Source organism: Oreochromis niloticus, linkage group LG12 (genome assembly GCF_001858045.2).
Source record: "Oreochromis niloticus isolate F11D_XX linkage group LG12, O_niloticus_UMD_NMBU, whole genome shotgun sequence".
NCBI lineage: Eukaryota > Metazoa > Chordata > Actinopteri > Cichliformes > Cichlidae > Oreochromis > Oreochromis niloticus.
This window is the reverse complement of record NC_031977.2, coordinates 14,906,840-14,925,172: the sequence shown is the minus strand read 5'-3', so window position 1 is coordinate 14,925,172 and position 18,333 is coordinate 14,906,840. Positions and strand designations below refer to the sequence as shown.

The 18,333-nt window shown below is 40.0% G+C and overlaps 1 protein-coding gene across 1 annotated transcript in view; it reads right to left on the bottom strand.

The window, feature by feature from the left end:
- Nucleotides 1-17,178, bottom strand: part of arb2a (ARB2 cotranscriptional regulator A) — a 158,115-nt gene extending 140,937 nt beyond the window's left edge. Inside the window, exons 1-4 of the mRNA XM_003452666.2 lie at nt 17,074-17,178; nt 16,266-16,406; nt 14,413-14,514; nt 10,810-10,910 (exon numbers count right to left, since the gene is read on the bottom strand). Coding sequence (XP_003452714.1) covers nt 10,810-10,910; nt 14,413-14,514; nt 16,266-16,371 — 309 coding nt within the window. The 5' untranslated portion in view covers nt 16,372-16,406; nt 17,074-17,178. The remainder of the gene's footprint in view (nt 1-10,809; nt 10,911-14,412; nt 14,515-16,265; nt 16,407-17,073) is intronic.
- Nucleotides 17,179-18,333: the final 1,155 nt, after the last annotated feature.

Below are 18,333 nucleotides of genomic sequence, written 5' to 3'. Positions count from 1 at the left end.
TAATATGAAGAGCAGCTTTTGCGTCAAACATGAATTTAATGATAATCACAAAACTGTAACGTTATACCCAAAATAAACTCAGTGCTAACATAGGATACTCCTTAAAGAGCCAAACACAAGAATTACATTATGAATCAGACACATATTGGCCTTATGCCAGCCAATCAAAGGCCAGCAGACAGACCAAATGAAATCATTGATTCTACCATTTGACCCTATGGGAGGGTGGTGGTAGAGGAGCTAAAACAAGCCCACCTCACCCCCACAGAACCTCACAGCTAATTCACTAAAATGTCAGCTGGTCTGATGAAGACTAAAATGATTCTGGGCCTCAGTATGCTAGTGTTTAATGACATCAATAAGCTTCACAGGAAATTTCATTTGCAGCATGTTATTTGTTCTGTGCCTCAGGTGGCTCAAGAAACATCTGATATAAAATAAGAAGAGAGAGTGATGGGGAATAGGGAAAGGAGAAAAAGTGTGTGTGTGGGGGGGGGAATGCAAGAGTTTCACTGCATGAATATGTTTCCACTCATAAAAGATAATGTAGATTATAAATAGGAAAATAATATTCAATGGACTGTTGGGTCATCATATCAATTCTCTTTAGTTTATAATGTCAAGATCCAATAAGAGCTAAAGAGGGACAGTGCCACCACACAACATCCGAATTCCTTAGTAACAATGGCACAGACTGGATACACACTGAAACACGCACATACACAGGCAACCTACTTCTGTGCCGGCCTCCGAGGACTACGTCTCAGCAGCTGATCAGTACAATAAGAGAGGCCTCTTTGTCACCTAATTACCAATGTGTATTAGTGCTTTAATGAAAATGCCTGCAGGATGCAACTCTGAGTGTCTACATTGTCAGCATCAGACGATAAGACAAGCACGAGGAACTGATTTGGCAAGTAATATTAAGACACACAAAGAGAAGGGATGCAAGGGGAATGAGATGGAGAAACACAGAAGCATGTTTATAGGAGTGAAATCAATAGGTTTCACTGCCACAAATGCTACCATGATCTTTTTATCTGCAATTCGCTTGTATTATCAGGCTAACAAGACACAGGCACAGCATTATTTTAAATGTCAGCGCAGGTTCAAATTACATTAGTTTAGACTATTGTAAAAGGTTGAGGTCAAAGTCCCACACTGCATGATGTTATCTTCAGAGACACACACGAGTGGCAGTTTGCAAAACATTTGTATCTGCACCCTTTACTGCGTTTTTTTTTTCAGCCTTCAGAGAAACAAACTCAGACAGAATGTAAATGATGATAAATTATACTAATAAAACAAACTTTCCACATGCCTGTGATAAATATACGCAGATCCTGGGACCATCTTTGGAGTACGAGGTCGCCTCTGTGTCTGTGGTTTGTGTAGAGGAAGCATTGTGGTGATGAACCATGAAGAGGGGGATCAGAGAGGAAGGAAGGGACTTAGAAGGAAGCTCAGCAGGAGGAAAGAAAGAAGACATGAAGGGAGGGATGTGAAGAAATCCCCAGGACACATAGTCTCGTGCCAGCTCCCACAGCGGTGAACAGCTGAGAGGAGAAGGGGTAATTGAAGAGGGGATGTGGGAGAGAGAGAGAGAACAGTGCAGTGCATGGCCTTGATAAGAGGCCCTTAAGTGGGTGGGCAGTGACATCAGCTCCTCGCAAACTCCTGGTCATCCCCATAACAGTCTCTTCATCACTCACAAACAAACACCACGCCAAGGTCTTAATGAAGACCATCGTGGCTGCAAGTAGATATACTCTTAAACTCCTCACTACAGACAGAGAAGAAGACCTCCCACATTAAGTGTGTGTGTGTGTGTGTGTGTGTGTGTGTTTGTGTGTGTGTGTGTGTGTGTGTGTGTGTGTGTGTGTTCTCCCACTGATTGCAACAGTCATGCCTGGTTTGGCTGACCGCACCTGGGGCAATAAGCAGCTCAGTCTTCCCAGAAACACAAAATAACAAATATTGGGAGTAAGAGAACCAAGACAGGAAGAGGAGGACAGATTAAGAGGCAATAAAGATGAGGAACAGGAATAAGGGAAAGCAAAGCAAATATTAAGAGAAAAGAAGGATCGGAGCGAGAGGATGACAGTGATTAAGCAGGAAATGGTTTTGATGCTCAGTGCAACAAAAACTGGGGTTATAACAAGGAAGCAAAAGAATGTCATAATCTAAAATTAGCCCAAAGACAAAATCATGAAATACAATTTGTTTGTATGTATTAATTATTTTTTTAATAACATATTTTAAACTGTTGCTTAGTCTCAACTTTTAAATAATCCAGAGTTTAAGTTTGAGAGCCAGTTTCAGGAAGTTAAAACAATGTAATTAGAAACATTTTTAACACTTACTGAGGCCACTGAGGCCACACCTCTTCATCTCCAAAACTATATTTAGGTGGAAGAAGGCACGTGCGAGGACATAGTAAAGACAGAGACACATACTGTATACACACATACACAGGAAACCAAAGCAGAAGCACACACACCTCTTGTCTCTCTAGTCCAGAGCCCTCTCCCAAAGCCACTTAGCCATAGAAACCAGAGAGCAAGAAGAGGCATCAAAGCTGTTTATATAATGAAACTGAAAGAGCTGCTCCGTGCCGTATCACTGACTGCACCCAGAAAAGCATTCCTTCTTCTCCAGAGAATAGAGGAAAGGAAGAAAAAGGGGGGAGAAAAAAAAGAAGAAAATCCCCCTGAACAATGCAGCACAACAACAGCGGCAACAACAGCAAAGCATACTCAGAAAGAGAGATACTGTGAAAATGAGAGTGAGCGTGAGGCAATAGAAAGGTTGTTTATTTTAAGTCAGCCTCATGTACCAACAGAAAATGTATTAAAATAGGCCCTATTGCTGTGAATTTGTGATCTGTCAGTCCGCGTGGGAAACAAAGAGAGAGACAGAGGGAGAGAGAGACAGAGAGGGAGAATGCTGTAATTCCCATGAGGTCTCTGTCATTCTTCTGTCAGAGGAGAGAGGGCTCTCCAGGGGAAGAGAAAGTTCTCAGACACAGACAGACAGACTGTTTACACTTAGCGTGGATATCCCTCTCTCTCACTCCCTCTCTGCCCTCCCTGCACTGTTCATCCTAATGGCATCATAATGACCTCCTCAGGTGTTAACTGAGAAGCCGGCAGAGGGCTAATTCAAACTAAGGTATTGTATGCCTCGGTGGGTGTCGGCAGCAGCGACAGATGTCTGTGCTGTAACTACCAGCTCTCCTGTCTTTTCCCCAACAGCCCCTCCACCCCCACCCCCATCCCCTGCCCAATTCCCTTTTCTTTCATCAACTCAAATCCACCTCACCCACTCCTTGCAACCATTTTTTTTTTTTTTTGTCTGGATGTGTCTGCTTCCTCCTTCATGCTCTCGCAAAAGCTGCAGCAGCAGTTTTAAAGTGTTTTGGGAATGGATACGTGATGGCAGTCGGTGGCTCAGGGCAGACAGCTGTCATTTATAGTTCCTCTTTAGAGAGATCCCATTAGCTTCCCAACAAAATGGTCCACAACTGTTATGGGGCCTCCTGGTGCTTTAAGTACAGTATGGAAGCCTGTCTCCAGGGTTTCCATCATTGGCTGGATGCAACACTTAATGACTGCTCAATGACTTTTTATGGGTAACTCAAAGAACCTCTACAAGCAAAGAACATCATCCATTTCTTGTTCAAAATGGGAGAAAATGCTTCAAAGTTTGTTTAACAGAACAAAAATGTAAAATAAAACATCTGTTTGAATAGCCTGTGAATCCAGTTAATAGTAAATAATATTTCTTATTACACCACTACTTCCCTACTTCTCAAAATAAGTCACGTATATGATTGTTTTTTTCTTTAGATACTCTTTGAAGACTAGAGTAAAACTAAAAGAGTACACTGATGTTTCTCAGTGTATTTTCAAAAACACTGTCAAAGAATTTGATTACAAAGGTTGGTTAGTGCTAAAAAACAAAGATGCAATATCTCACAGGTAACTTGGTTAACTGGCAACAGGTCAGCAACATGACTGGGTGTACAGTAACTCCAGCAGAGCATAGCTCAACAATTTGGGAATAATGCCTATTTTCTGGGAGGACTGACACTGAGAAAGAGGCAGGCTACACTCTAGACTGACGGCCAGTTATTAAAGGTACAGCAAAAGTACTTTAAAATAAGGGGCATCTACCATTACTCTCAAAGGACAAGCAGTAAAATCAAAGGCCAAACACTTCAAGGAGGCTAAAACATATATAAAGGATAAGTGAGAAAAAAAATTCCACATTGTTGAGCACAGATCATCATTTCAGATTTATTGTACGAGTAATATTCAAGCTCTAATCTTTGAACACCTCCACAATTTTAGACTCATTCCTTTGTTTTTTTAACATTACTATGTCAGACTGTGTCACAGAAATTGTCTCGTTAAAATTTAGAGGCAAAAACACTTTTACACTATTTTACATTTTTACACTTATTTGCAAACTTTTACACTATATAAAAGTTTGCAAATAACAGTTCAATAGTCAACGTGATTTAAAACAGCAGGTTAATTTGCTAGTGTTAGGATGTCAGTGCTGAACACAAATACACTGTATTTGTTTCTTTAATATTATTATGGTAGCCAAAGTTACAAGTTCACAGGCCCAAGACAGTATGTACAGAGCAATTCACACACTGTGGAAGATTAAATTAATCCAGATATTAACCCACCCACTGAACAATTTCATTGGATTAAGACTAGATACAATTATAATCACCAAAGATTTTCTTTTGGCTGACTACAGGTTTTTGTTAGAAACCTGTTATACCTTCTTATTGAATATTTGCGCAGCGGGATTTATAATGATGCAGGATAATAACCCAAAACAAACCTTGCAGGTTTTCAAGAAGTATCTGAAGGCCAGAAAGAAAACAAAGAAAAAAAACAAAAGAGGCATTCACACACACCTGAGCTCAACACAAGTGAAAATATACTGGGACAGCGAGCTTTCCTGACACCACAAAAGCAATCATACTGGAAAACGTGGGTTTTGCACACAGGCCTATCTCAAGCGCATTATGTAATTAAATACTAAGACATTTTTCAAAGATTGAATTTTAATTTCAGATCACAGCTCATATCATGATTTCTAATTATAAATAATTAATGCCATTTAAAAGTATCTTCACATGTGGTCTCAGACTTTTGTACCACACATTTTATACCCTTCACTTGCACTAGCACCAGTGCCCGAAACCTTGGCTAGCAAGTCGCCAATATGACAACCAATATCCATAATGTGGAAACAGAGTGAGACAGGAGGAGAAAAAAAAGATAACAGAGGGACTGTAGATATTGTATGAGACAAGAGAGAGAGAGATAAAGAGACAGTGAGAAAACGAGAAAGAGAGAGAGCGAGAGAGAGGGAGAGGGAGAGAGAGACAGCTCTCTAATTCAGCCATCTGGCTAGCTTTACTTCATTATAATATTCTGACTGTGTGTGTGTGTTTACAAATTTGTGACTGCCTTCCATTCGACAGATGCAGACAGAGCAGAGAAGAATCCTCATTTATTAACAGCTTAATAGAGCTCCATCTGGGCCAGACCCTATGCTTGTCTCCTATCAGAGAGATTCATCACCAAATCACTGGAATTAGACTACAACTGACACCTACACAGGCTGAGGTGACCCTGCTGCATTGAATAACATTGCACAGATAGCCCACTCTTTATTAAGCTGTAATATGCCATAATGATAACACTGAGAGCCAAAAATGGGAAATGTCACTATACCAGTAGTGTGTGGGGTTTTCAGGTGGGTTTCTCCAGTCCTATCTGTACAAAATAACCAAGCTTCCCTTACAAAACATAGTTCATATTATTAATAAACAGATGCTGCTTGAGTACATTTAAAGGTTTTCAATTTATGAATCTGAGGAATAGCCTTCTACTATAAGTCTGCTATATAGCGTACTATAAGTATTTCATTTATTTTACTAGATCTAAAAATCAGGGCGCTATCTAACCTTATGTAGCATTTCTCTGATTTTGGAACCACAGCCCAGGCACGTATTTCCCCCCCTCACTTATATGCAGAGAAATATGGCCAATGGTCTCCGAACAAAGTGGACTGGTGGAACTTCTCTCACATACCATCTGCAAATCTCTCTACATAATACCATGATTATATGGCAGAAATTCAGAATGATTTTTTTTTATATATAAAAAAGAATTTGCTGCTCTTGTGCTCAACCAAAATTTTGTTCCCATCTCTTTCTTTTGCTTGGAGGCCATCACACCAACATCCTCGTTCTCCCTCTTTCTATCTGTCCCTCTATTCAGACGAGGCTGAAGTGCAAATTGGACATCTGGTGCTGTGATGTGTCTGACAATACAGCCGCCACCCTCCCGCCTCCGCGCACACAGACACACAAATGCACGTGCACATACAAGGAGTCCTCCACGCAAAATGCAGAACTGTGAGCATACAGTGATGGTAAAAGGAAGAAAGGAAGGAGAGAGGGAGGGAGGGAGAAATGGACAGAGGCATGGAGAAAGGGAGGGAGAGAAAGGAATGTGATTGAACATTAGGGGGCAATGATGAAGCTATTCTATTCACACTGCCAGGGGCAAACACATGCACCCATGTCCTTGTGCCATCTTACACAGCTCTTGGGCTGAATGTAGCTAGTTCTCAGACCGTCTCAGGTGGCTGGCTGATAGAGGGCATTAGGGTGTGTTGTGGAGTGGAGTTGGCTTATAACAGAGCTGTCTGCATAGAGTGTTGTTCCACATTTACCCTCATGACATCTGCAAAAAGTCCTCTGTCTGACATAAAGAACAGGATGATAGTGTTGAGAGAAACGACTACACAAACAAACAACAGCATGCAGTAAGAATTCAAGGAGAAATACATTTGCATGCATTGGTTATACAGTTGCATAAATAAGCATACAGGTATGGCTTTGTACACACACACATACACACGCACATCCTTAAACCCACACATAAAGAGGCTGACTAAGCACCATAACCTACTTTTACAACCAAAGGCATACAATTCAGTAGTTGTGTCTATTTATAATGGAGCATATTTCTTCCCAGCAAAAACAATGCATTTGTACTTGCAAAGCTGTATGAGAGGTACAGTATTCATTTTCTTGAATCATCTGTGGCCTAAAAACAACAGACAGATAATATTGCTTATTCAGGTAGTGCTCCTTTCTTCTTAGCCAGTTAATCTCCTGAAGCACAACTCATACAGTATTTGTTCTCATTACACAAGCTCACATCAACAGGAATTGACACTATTTCCTTTCTCCTTCTCTGAAGAAGATATAACTGTCAATTTTTTTTAATCACAGGATGAATAAAATTTGCATACATTGTGCTTGATGATTATTTGCTTCATCTGAATGCTTGGCCCCCCTCAGATGCTCGAGTTCAGCTGGTTTAAATATCTGTGTGTTCTTTCTGGGCCTTTGCTTTCCTGCTACCAAATGTTTGTTTCTACATCCTCTTTAGATGCTGGTAGATAGTGCCCGAGCATTCAAAAGAAAGGGGGGGGGGGGGGATTTACAGACGGCTCTCAAAGGAGCTACTGTATACAGCATTAAAAAAAACCCAGGTAATCCCACAAACAGGTCTATCACTTTGCTTTGAACTTCAAAGAATGTTCACAACAATTAAAAGCAACATAGTAGGAAATGCAAATTACAAAAAGAAAAAAAAAAGAAAAAGATTACAAAAGAACATTTGTCTCATTATCTTAATGCATATTGTATGTTGTGGAACTGTGGGAGTGAATTAGAGGTGAACTTTAAAATGGTGTATGTTTGGATATACAGAAAAAAATTCTTAGGTGCATCAAAGAGCTCCACAGAAAATATTGAGCTCTGCTTAAATAATGCATTTAGTTAAATCCATTTTTTTTTTCAAAGTTACAGTCAGTCGTTTTTTGAGTTTATTTAACAGGAAAAAATAATACTGTATTCATAAATATAGAATTATTAGTGTGTAATTATATCTTAGAAATACATAGTTTGTGAAAGCCTCCATGTTGCCCCACCATCTTAAAATACAGTAACTAACATGAACACTACCATTACACCTAACTGCATCAGACTTTAAGATATGAAGGATCATATCGATGTTTTATCATCTGAGCAGGGGTCCCCTTCACCAAAGAAGTGAAAAAAACAAAAGAAAGAGGCAACGCAACTGACACCTGGAATATCATGTCATTCTCTTCCTCCTCACCTCAATCTTCATCACTTGAACTGAAGTCCGGGCTCTAAACACACAAACATGCTTATTTTTCCTTGATATTGTCACAATTACGTATTATCAGTAGACATTATGCCAGCTAAATTAGCCCCTAGTGTCCTAAAAATTACACTTCCTCTCTGATAAACAGTTTGATTACATTCTCACATTATATGCGAGTTTCTTCGCTAACTGTCCGAGTCCAACAGTGTCAAGCTAACAGCAGCTAACAAAGGCTAATAGCAGCCTAACAGCTCAACAGTTGCTGATAAAAAAGCTCAGGAAATCCTCAACAACTCACCTCAGTATTACTGTCATTGAACAGCCATGAACTTTAATGACTCATCAACTCGTATCGAAATCCATTCACAAAGTTTTATAGCTTCCTCTAAAGTAAATAGATGTGGACACATACTGACAGCTGAGGTAAACACTACAGATGTATTTTGTATTTTGAATTGGGAGGGGTAAGAAAACAGAATTCAGCTGACTGCAATCTGCAATCTGCTCACATCTAGTGGTGAGATTTTACAAAAGGTGCCTTTAAGTACCTAGTGACACATCTAGTGACTTTTTGGACAAACAGTCACCAAAACCTACAGATGAGTGTAAAGTCTCCTCTCCCACCATAAACAAAGTGCTCTCTGTGGCTATTCAGTTGAGTGAGAGGCTGTGATCTACTTGTACAGATATGCACAGTGTTATTTGGAAGGTCTGGGTAACAAATCATACGAGGGCATTTTTAATCATCATTTAACATTTATACACAAAAAGAAAAAAAAAAGAAAGTTTTCATAGGACAGTATGGAGGTCTGTGAAAAACTAAGTACACCCATAGGAGATAAATGGACTCGTTCTTATATAATGATTTTGTACTCTGTTTGAGCGCTCAAAGTGCTTTATCCAACACACCACATATTTACATACACATTCACACAAGCAGTATTTAACACTACCTGCTCCTATCTATTTGTATACATTTATACTCTGAATCCATTGGGCACAACTCGGCATTCAGTATCTTGCCCAAGGACACTGGCATGTAGACTGGAGCAGCTAGGGATCGAACCTACCAACCTTCCAATTAGAAGAGGACCTGCTCTACCTCCTGAGCCACAGCCACCCCAATTAAGAGGGTAAGTAGGAGCCAGGTGCCACTAATCAAATGCACTTGATGAACTGATTATCAGGAAGTGTGACCGCGTCTTTAAATGGAGAAGTGTTGCCAGTTTGCTGGTGTGGAGCATTCGGATGTCTGTTAACACAATACCACAATCTTTCCAGGAGTCGATACACCAGCAAATTCACTCCAAGGTGAAACCGTGCAATGATCAGAGAAAATGAAGAAAAATATTCTAGAGGCTTCATCACAGTTATAAAATCAGGATTCTTAAAAATAAATACAATTGATTAAACTTAAAGACAGGTCTTTAGTCATGCTGAGAAATATAATAAAAATATGATTAATTCGTACAAGATAATGAAAAGCAGTAAAAGGAGCGTGAATCTACAGGGTGCCAAACTTCTGTGTTTCGAACCAAATAACCTTGTTTTTTACAGCGAGTAGTGTAAAGCAATAGCCTAAAAGGGACCAAAGCATAATGTTTTCAAGTCAGAGGAAATAATAAAGTCATAAAAAGAAGGATGATTATCAGCTGAAGAAAATGAGACTACCTATACCTATTTCAAATTGCTTCTAAAAGTTCAGCTTTAAGTTTTTGGCAGAAAAGTTGTAATGTCACAACGCCAATGATCCCTACCAATACTAAAATTTCATGATTCCTGGTACCAAATTCCACACACAAAAAAAAAACAGCTTCAGACTGAAAGTTATGAAAGTATGCTATTGTGAGATTTTGGTTTTAGCTTAAACGAGATAACATTAGCGTTGGTTTAAAAAGGCTAAGATTCAGTGTTAATATACAGAGTGTATCAAAAAGAATTTCCCGATTTCAAAGTGCTTTAATTGCACAGCTGTTTACCGGTGAAGATCAAAACAGGAGACTCGTAAGTTTCACATGTTTGCAGATAGACAGGATGCCAACAGCAGGGACTCTAGACATGCTCGCAAACGTATGGGACGGGTTTGACTACAATATGGATCTGTGCCATGTGTCTGGAGGGGGGCACATTGAGCACTTCTGAAAACTGCAAGTTTTATATGTAAAACTTTATATTCAGGAAGAATTTTTAAATTTACCACAAGCTTTTATGTCTATTAAAATGAGCTTTTTTTTTAAATTAGATTATGCTTTTTGATACACCCTGTGTATGTTTTTAATGTAAAGTGAACAAAAATCTTATTGTACTCAGTGGCTGTAGATTCTATTGCCTGTCTTTGTAGAGCAAGTGCTTAGAATACATTCTGTATGTTAGTTGCCCATAGCTCTGAGTGTCAGTCTGAGCCTATTTGCTGTCCAAACGGACAACAACCAGTGCAACATCTTCTCACCAGTCAAGACAGATATTCCTAATAAGCTCAGCAGCTGAAGCCAAGCTTGATCAATATGGCCCAACTGAAGCATAATAAAGCATACTATGAACTGGCAGGCCAGCAGAAAAAGCAGTGTGTTACCTCTCCAAGAGCTTCATAGCGTTTCTGGTTCCAGCGGTGGAGATCCTCCCTGGCATTGAACACAAAGGGTTCACCCGTTTTTATATGGCGGAGCTGGCCATCTGTGGGAAAAAAATGTAATGGGACAAAAAGACACATGTGTAATAATAATAAACAATACCTTTCTATTATTTCTATTACAGCGTGCAAGTAAAGTAGGTGAATCCCTGCTCTTGACTGCACATCAAAACGTACATCTGCCTGCCAAACTAAACTTGACTTTTTTTTACTGCTTATTTCTTATCCCCCCCCACCCCCCCCCCCCCCACCCCTTACCCCCACCCCCATCTGGCAGGTACAAGGCCCGTGGATGCAGCAGCATTCTTCCAGTCACGACTCCAACAGCCTTCTGGGTTGTCTGGCAGGCCAGAGCTGGACAGCTGGTATGGTAAAAATTCTCTTTCCCTCTCTCTGTCTCTTCACTCATCTAAAAAGCCTCTCCCCTTCCTCTTTAACAGTGCCCATCTCCCTCTCCCTCTCCTTCAGTGCTCACTCTGGCGACAGGCCACAATTCTGTCCCTGCCTTTTCCACCTGAAATCTCCAAGAGCAAAGACTAAAGTGGGTGTGGGAAAGGTTCTCAGTATGTTTTGTGTATGCGTGTGAGCATGAAGGGAGAAAGTTCGGCTGGCAAGCATTAGGCACAACGACAACTGCTCCTCGTAATTCCTTTGAGGATGTTGTCTGGGCATCAGCCAATCACCCTAAGCAGAAGAGCTTACACACACACAAAAACCCACACAGATCAGAAGCTCCAGCCAGGAGGACCAGGTGTGGGAATACAGTAGGTGTCACTTAAGTATCTGCGCTTCCGTAAATTGCTACAAGTAAGCCACACTGCCATTACTACACAAAAGAATTGACAGAGAAAACGAAAAGTCTTTGAAACGATGCTTAAGTGATTTATTATAATTCAAGGAAACGAGGGGAGCTTTTAGTATATTCAAGATATATTTAATGCAAAACAGTCCTAAGATACAAAAACAGTGTTCAGAAATGGTACTACTTTTTTCAGCAATTACCCTCATGTGGCTGTGGAACCCCTACCTTAGCAATGAGCTCATCGATCCTCCAGTTGACACTACAACACAATAAAACACTAAACAGTGTTAAATTTAATTTTGACCTTTATGACTGCAAAAATTGTAAGAGCTAAGCCACAAAAAGTACACATACTTAACCCAAATAGCCAGGGGGCTCTCATACTTTCTCAATTATTGCAAAACGTAAAAACCATCTAAGATATAAATAAATATATCTTTGCAAGATAAAAGAATGCGCATTTTTTTCATTTCCTTCTAAATTGCCACCATTTTCACACCTCTATCAATGTGATAAATCGTACATTGCTAGCTCACTGTATATAACAACATTCGCTTTCATAGTTAGTTGTTAGACAACCTGTAATCCTGAATGCAGGTTCGGTGTCGCTTTGCATTAAAAAATAGATTTGTGCCTGAGAGGTACACAAGAAGTTAGGATAAAGCAGTGTGCACAAAAAGTACTTTGAAAAAAAAAAAATCAATTATGCATTCGTGGAGGGGTGAGGATCTAAACACTACTGCCTAAAAGAGGAGCTATAATGAAATCCTACAGTAGCAAAGGTGTGTGTGTGTCTGTGTAGGTGCGTGTGTGTCTGTGTGTGTGTATGCATGAGCTGGGGGTGATCAGCTCCACCGTCTCCCACATCACATCCTCTCAAAGGAATAACATTTTCTCAACTTTTCTCCTCTTTTTCTGTCATAATTAGCATTCTGTTCTCAATTTGGCCGCTTAATTAGGTGTACATAACCTTGGATTTCCAGTAATGGAAAACCGCAGGGCTAGCAAGATGAAGCCATCATCTTCAGTGATTAAGATACCTGCAAACTATTGTACACAGCCTCTTCTGTATTCACATCATTACATGGTCAAATTAACATTTTTGTTCCACCTGTCTCTGGCTAAAGTAGCCCGAGAGCAGCTATATAAATGCCTGCAAGCCAGAGCGACTGTGTGTCGACATACTAGAGACATTGCCTGAGGGCCACCATGGCTTTAATAGAAATGCTATCCTTCAAAAACAGGCCTGAGTAGAAACTGACAAGACATACAGATTGGTAGGGCTGTGCAGTGTGTGTGTGTGTGTGTGTGTGAGAGAGAGAGAGGGAGAGAGGGAGAGAGAGAGAGAGAGAGAGAGAGCAAGCTCTTTTTCAGCTGGAGATTTTACACAGGATGTGAAAATAGAGAAATACAGAGGAAGGGATATAAAAAGGGATGAAAGGAGACAGAAGCAGGAGGACGAGGAGATGGAGAGTCTCTGAATGTGTTTCTGCCTCCATGGTAGACTGAGCTGGGACTTGCGGGTGGGGTAGAGTGGTTGGCGGGTGTTGGCATAATAGCCGGTGGGGGCTAAGTCTCCATGTCTCTGTTCTTAGGCACAGCGAGGTTATGCAAATGCTCCGTCAGGCAGAGGGCAAGGCTGAGTAGGTTACTGACGGGCCGTAGAGTACACAACATGTCCCCCACTCAGCCAGACAGACAGCCAGTAGAGACACTGACAGAGAACAGAGAGAGGGCGCGAGAGAGAGAGGAAGAGGCTACAAAGGAATAGTAAGCCAAAATCACGAGCACTACTACCTTTCCAGCTCTTCCCCCTTTTCTCCACCTGGTTTGATTAAAGCAAGCCAAGAGAATCCTAAAGAGACTTTCATATCATCTACACCCGCACCACTTTGGCTTCAGCTCTGCTCCTTACTCTAATGTTGAATGACATACACCTTTACTTGCTCAAAGAGACATTGTCATTAAATATAAAATGCTGACATAACACAAAAGAGAACGGTAATGATTCCAGTTCCCCGACCTGAGGACCATGACCCATCTAGCACTCTAAGATTTAATCTCACGGATCACAAGACGACAAAAGAAGTAAATCAAGGCAGAAAAAAGTATTACCTTTTTTGTTTTAACACAAATCTGACCTGACTTTTACAAATTTGCTTACTGGTGGATTTCATCAGTTTGCAACAAAAAGTTACAAGCAGACATTGCTTTATTTTAAGGCGTCACGAGCCATAAAAATTGGAAACCACTACAGCTGACGCGTAAAAGACAGACCCTTGTATATTTTCCTGGAATTGACTTCCAGACCTTACAGAGTTTTTCCTCAATCCAGACAAAATGTAACACATTCACCTCAGTTAAAGAATTATGTCTATGCTGTCTGCAGTGTCACTTATGACAATGAGAAACTTTCTGTATCTCTCTCCCTTGGGTCTGAGTGATCTACATTTTCTTATCGGGATCTGTGTGAAAGTCAGTGTACCATTCAATTTGTTGTGACCATGCAGATTCATCCATGACGCCATGACACTACAGAACTGTGCACGTGTCAGCAAAGAAGGCTACAAGTAGACTAGAAAAAAGAGCATAACTCATCTAATCTTTGTCATCTTTGACATCTCTAGATGTCATGGGATTTGGTGTTTTTTGTCACGGCAGCAGGCTTTGTGTAACCGGACGAACCGTGGAGCTCATCATGACACTATTGGCTTTTGTTTTAAAAAGTAAATCTATGCACTCACATTCATTAAAGGCATATTCAAACTCCTCCAAGGTTTTGGGGAAAGTGAAAGGAGGTTCATCTTTCTTCATCAGTTCATCCAAGTCTATTCTTGACAGCAAATCTGTGGAAAAAAAGCAAATGATTTTATTTCAATGATACAAACTCCATCCATCCATCCGTTTTTCTCCACTTATCTGCATTATACAAAATCCACATCTTCATTTTGTAATCTCAGTTTCTCTCCCACAATGTTGAAATCACTATATACATTTTACTTTCATTATCCCCATATGATGAAGCAACAGATGATGATACAGTGCCCCCGTGCTTGTTTAAACTAAAAGGTCTTCTTAAATCATCATTAAGATGTATAGTGGGTAGAAAAGAGAGCATTCACATACAATACATGCAATATATACATTAAGTGTAGTTTTAAGTTCAAGAGACAAATTTTTAACATATCCTAACAGAGAGATACCATAAAATGTCTTGGTAAGGTGTAAAACTGACATGTGCCCATGTGGTTATTCAACAGTCTACTGGGGTGATGTATAACCATCCAGCCATTTTCTTCCACTTATCCAATTCAAAATCACGGTTGGACCAGAGCCTATCCCAACTGTCCCAAGAAGCAGGGTACACTCTGGACAATTGCTAAGAGGACTAACATAGAGTTAAGACACTCTATGCTGGTCATTCTAAATAGGCCATACATTTGGCCAATTTAGAATGACCAACCCAGGGAGAAGAGGCCAAGCATGCACACTCAACACAGAAAACTCCCAAATGGCTGGTTGATCTGAACCTAGGACCTAGGCCATGGCGCTAACCACTGTGTCAATACACAGCAGTTTTATCAAACCATTAAGTGACCCCTTGACCCCTGCGAAGGGTGGCAGTGTCATCCTGAAAGTGACCGCTCCAGTCAGAATAAAAAGGTTTCATCGTAGTATAAAGGTGATCAGTCACTGTTACATTACTCTGTAAGGGCTCCCAAAGTACTTCTGGCATGACTGGCAAGGTAAAAGTTCACACCGAACACATCATGATTGTTATTAATCTTGAACAATAAAATTAATTAAGGTTGATCCATCCAACTATCCATCCATTTTCTGATGCTTATCCAGGTTCAGGTCGTGGGGGCAGCAGTCTGAGCAGAGAAGCCCAGACTTCCCTCACCCCAGCCACCTCCTCCAGCTCATCCTCAGAAACGACCTCTCCTGGGCCTCCTCCCAGTAGGGTGTAACTCACGTAGGAGCTGTCCAGGAGACATCCTAATCAGATGCCCAAACCTTTCGGTCCTTTCGATCAAAGTTGATTCATATTTTTATAGTTTTAATATATTTTTATAGTTGATTCATATTTCATAGTTTTAGTTCATTTAGTAAAATTAATCACTTTTAGTAAATGGAGTCAGTCAGTAAAGGTCAGCATAACAGCATCAGTTTTTAATTTTCCCTAAAAAAAATAATAAAGCATGTTAAATTGTATATTTCTTCCTAGCTGTCCTCACCCTAAATGCAGTGGCTCTCTTCCTTACATTTAAAGAACCTCTGTTTTAAACCATGCTTTTAAAATATTTCCCATCGTTTAACAAAGCTTTTTATTTGTTCCTTTTAGCTGTGACTGTTACCTGCCTCCATCTCACTTACGAATTATATATATTTTTTAAAAAGACAGTTTATTACAGCTCATAATCTTACTGATTTGTGTGGTATTGAGTCTGAAATGCTGGTGTGCCTGCCGTTAGGTCAAAATAGAAGGGAAAAAAAACTTAATCTGGCTCAGAAACGTAAACCCTGTTTCCCTCTGTTTTACTAATTCTCCTTAAATGATTATGTATTAGTGTTATTGTTATAAATAATAATTCACCTTTCAGTGCAGTAGTTTTCTCTCTATCCTCCTGGCCAGCAACCTGGGCCATGATGATCCACAACACGAACAGGGGTGGTGTCGCAGCACAAAAATGAAAGAGCATGGGTCCTTTCCTCTCAGTGATCACTGAGGTGAATCCTGTCAAGTGATGCAATAAAAAGAATAAAACTAAGAATTGGGCATGAGTTAAGTTAGTACCACATTTAAAAATGTTTCTCAATGTCAGGGACTACAACCCTCTGTAAGACCACAATAGCAACTGGGTCACAGCATGCTGCACCTGTAAGGTGGCAGCAGGCCATAACATTAAGCATGTTACTGCTCCGTCCTGCTCTCCTATAAACACTACAATCTCCCAGTTTCTTAAAGAGAATGAATTAGTGATTAGTTACTCTATAATAACACAACACTGCAGCTATCTGTCAGCCATAATACCATAAAACATGGAGGAAGTCTTGTTGCCCACTTAGCACACGTGCAACAGCTGAGTTACATATGCAAACATAGCGAAATTCTTCTTCCTTTAAAACTGCGCTGAAGTTACTACAAAAACGGCATTCATTTTCACACGTATAACTCTCTCTGATTCCTCCGTTATTTTCTCCACAACAGAAAACATCTGTTTATGCTCTGAGAAAGAAATCCCCTGAGAAAGAGCCAGCCCTCTAGATGGACCACTGCGAGCGGGTACAGCAGGATATTCGTGTTTTTATTAGACGTTTATTTTAACCAAACGAAGCAGAGAGGATATATGCATCCGCTATATACAGCGGATGCATGCATACTTTCATTTCGACTCACGCACCATTAGCAGGGTATGCGACTATCCAGTTGTTGCAGCTTCCTTGTAATTTTGTAAAACAGGAAGGACTCTCAGCAATGTTGCATGGAGCGCGTGAGGCTTCCGGGTTACCGGGGCAACGGACTGGAAGATAAATTTAAAGAGACAGTAGCACAGCAGCTGCAGGAACTTGTACAGATGTTCTCTCGCGTGTGAATCCTATCAGTTCTCTGATCCTACTCTGTATTGCTCGGTGGTGGGAGCATATTTGCTCGAGCAAATATGCAACCCTATGTTGATTTATATTAAATAAATCAACTATAGTTCGCAAAAAATACAAAATAGTACAAAAAATATAATACACTATTCCCATAAAAGCATATTCATCAGTAAATTCATATAAGGATCTGTATGCAGACAAACAAGCAATAGTCAAGTCATGATTTGTAGTGGTCGTGTGATGCCTAGGAGTTTGTCTTCAGACCTCTGTATAAACTAACGGGCTGACTGCATGTGTGCTTTTGTGTCTTTGGGGCACATAAAACGCATTCTTTATTCAATTTCAAACACATGCAGTGACACAATGATTGCAATGTGTTTAAACTGATAGGATAATAATATAAAAATGCCGAGGTGTCTTTTTAACTGTCACAGTTTCAGCATTGCATGGATGCTAAAGTTAGTTTTGGTAATATATAATAAACTCCAATGAACTTGTTTCAGGTCTGTTACCATATAGTACTGTGCAAATGTTTTGAGCCACATCTCGTTTCTATGTATTTTGCTCCAAGGAACCAGATTCTCACTTATTTTTTTGTGGTACTAAGTGGTCTTGAGCAACAGCAAAAGGACTTTCAAAGTTCTTTGGACATTTTTTGCCTTTCCAGTCATAGTCATTCCAGTCTTTCTCCTGACTATTTTCAGAGGAATGTTTTTTTTCAAGCCACTTAACACTAACCTATGAATCATTTAATCATATAAAGGGATCTAACTCAGTTGTATCTTTTGGCATTTGTTACTTTTGAGATTTATTACTAGCAGTATGGAATAAAAACAAACAATCAGTTCACATTTCTTTAGTTGGATCTGTGAAAAATGCCAAAGATAAAACAATTGGATGGATTCTGGATAGCAAGTGTTTATATGTTTGCATGTTTCAGTAAATTGATGCACCTATTTCCCATTTTTGTAGCAAAATATAAAGAAGTGAAGAGTGGCTCAAGACCTTTGCATAGTAGTGTATATAATTATAGAAGCAGGAGAACAATACTCTAGAGATGTTAG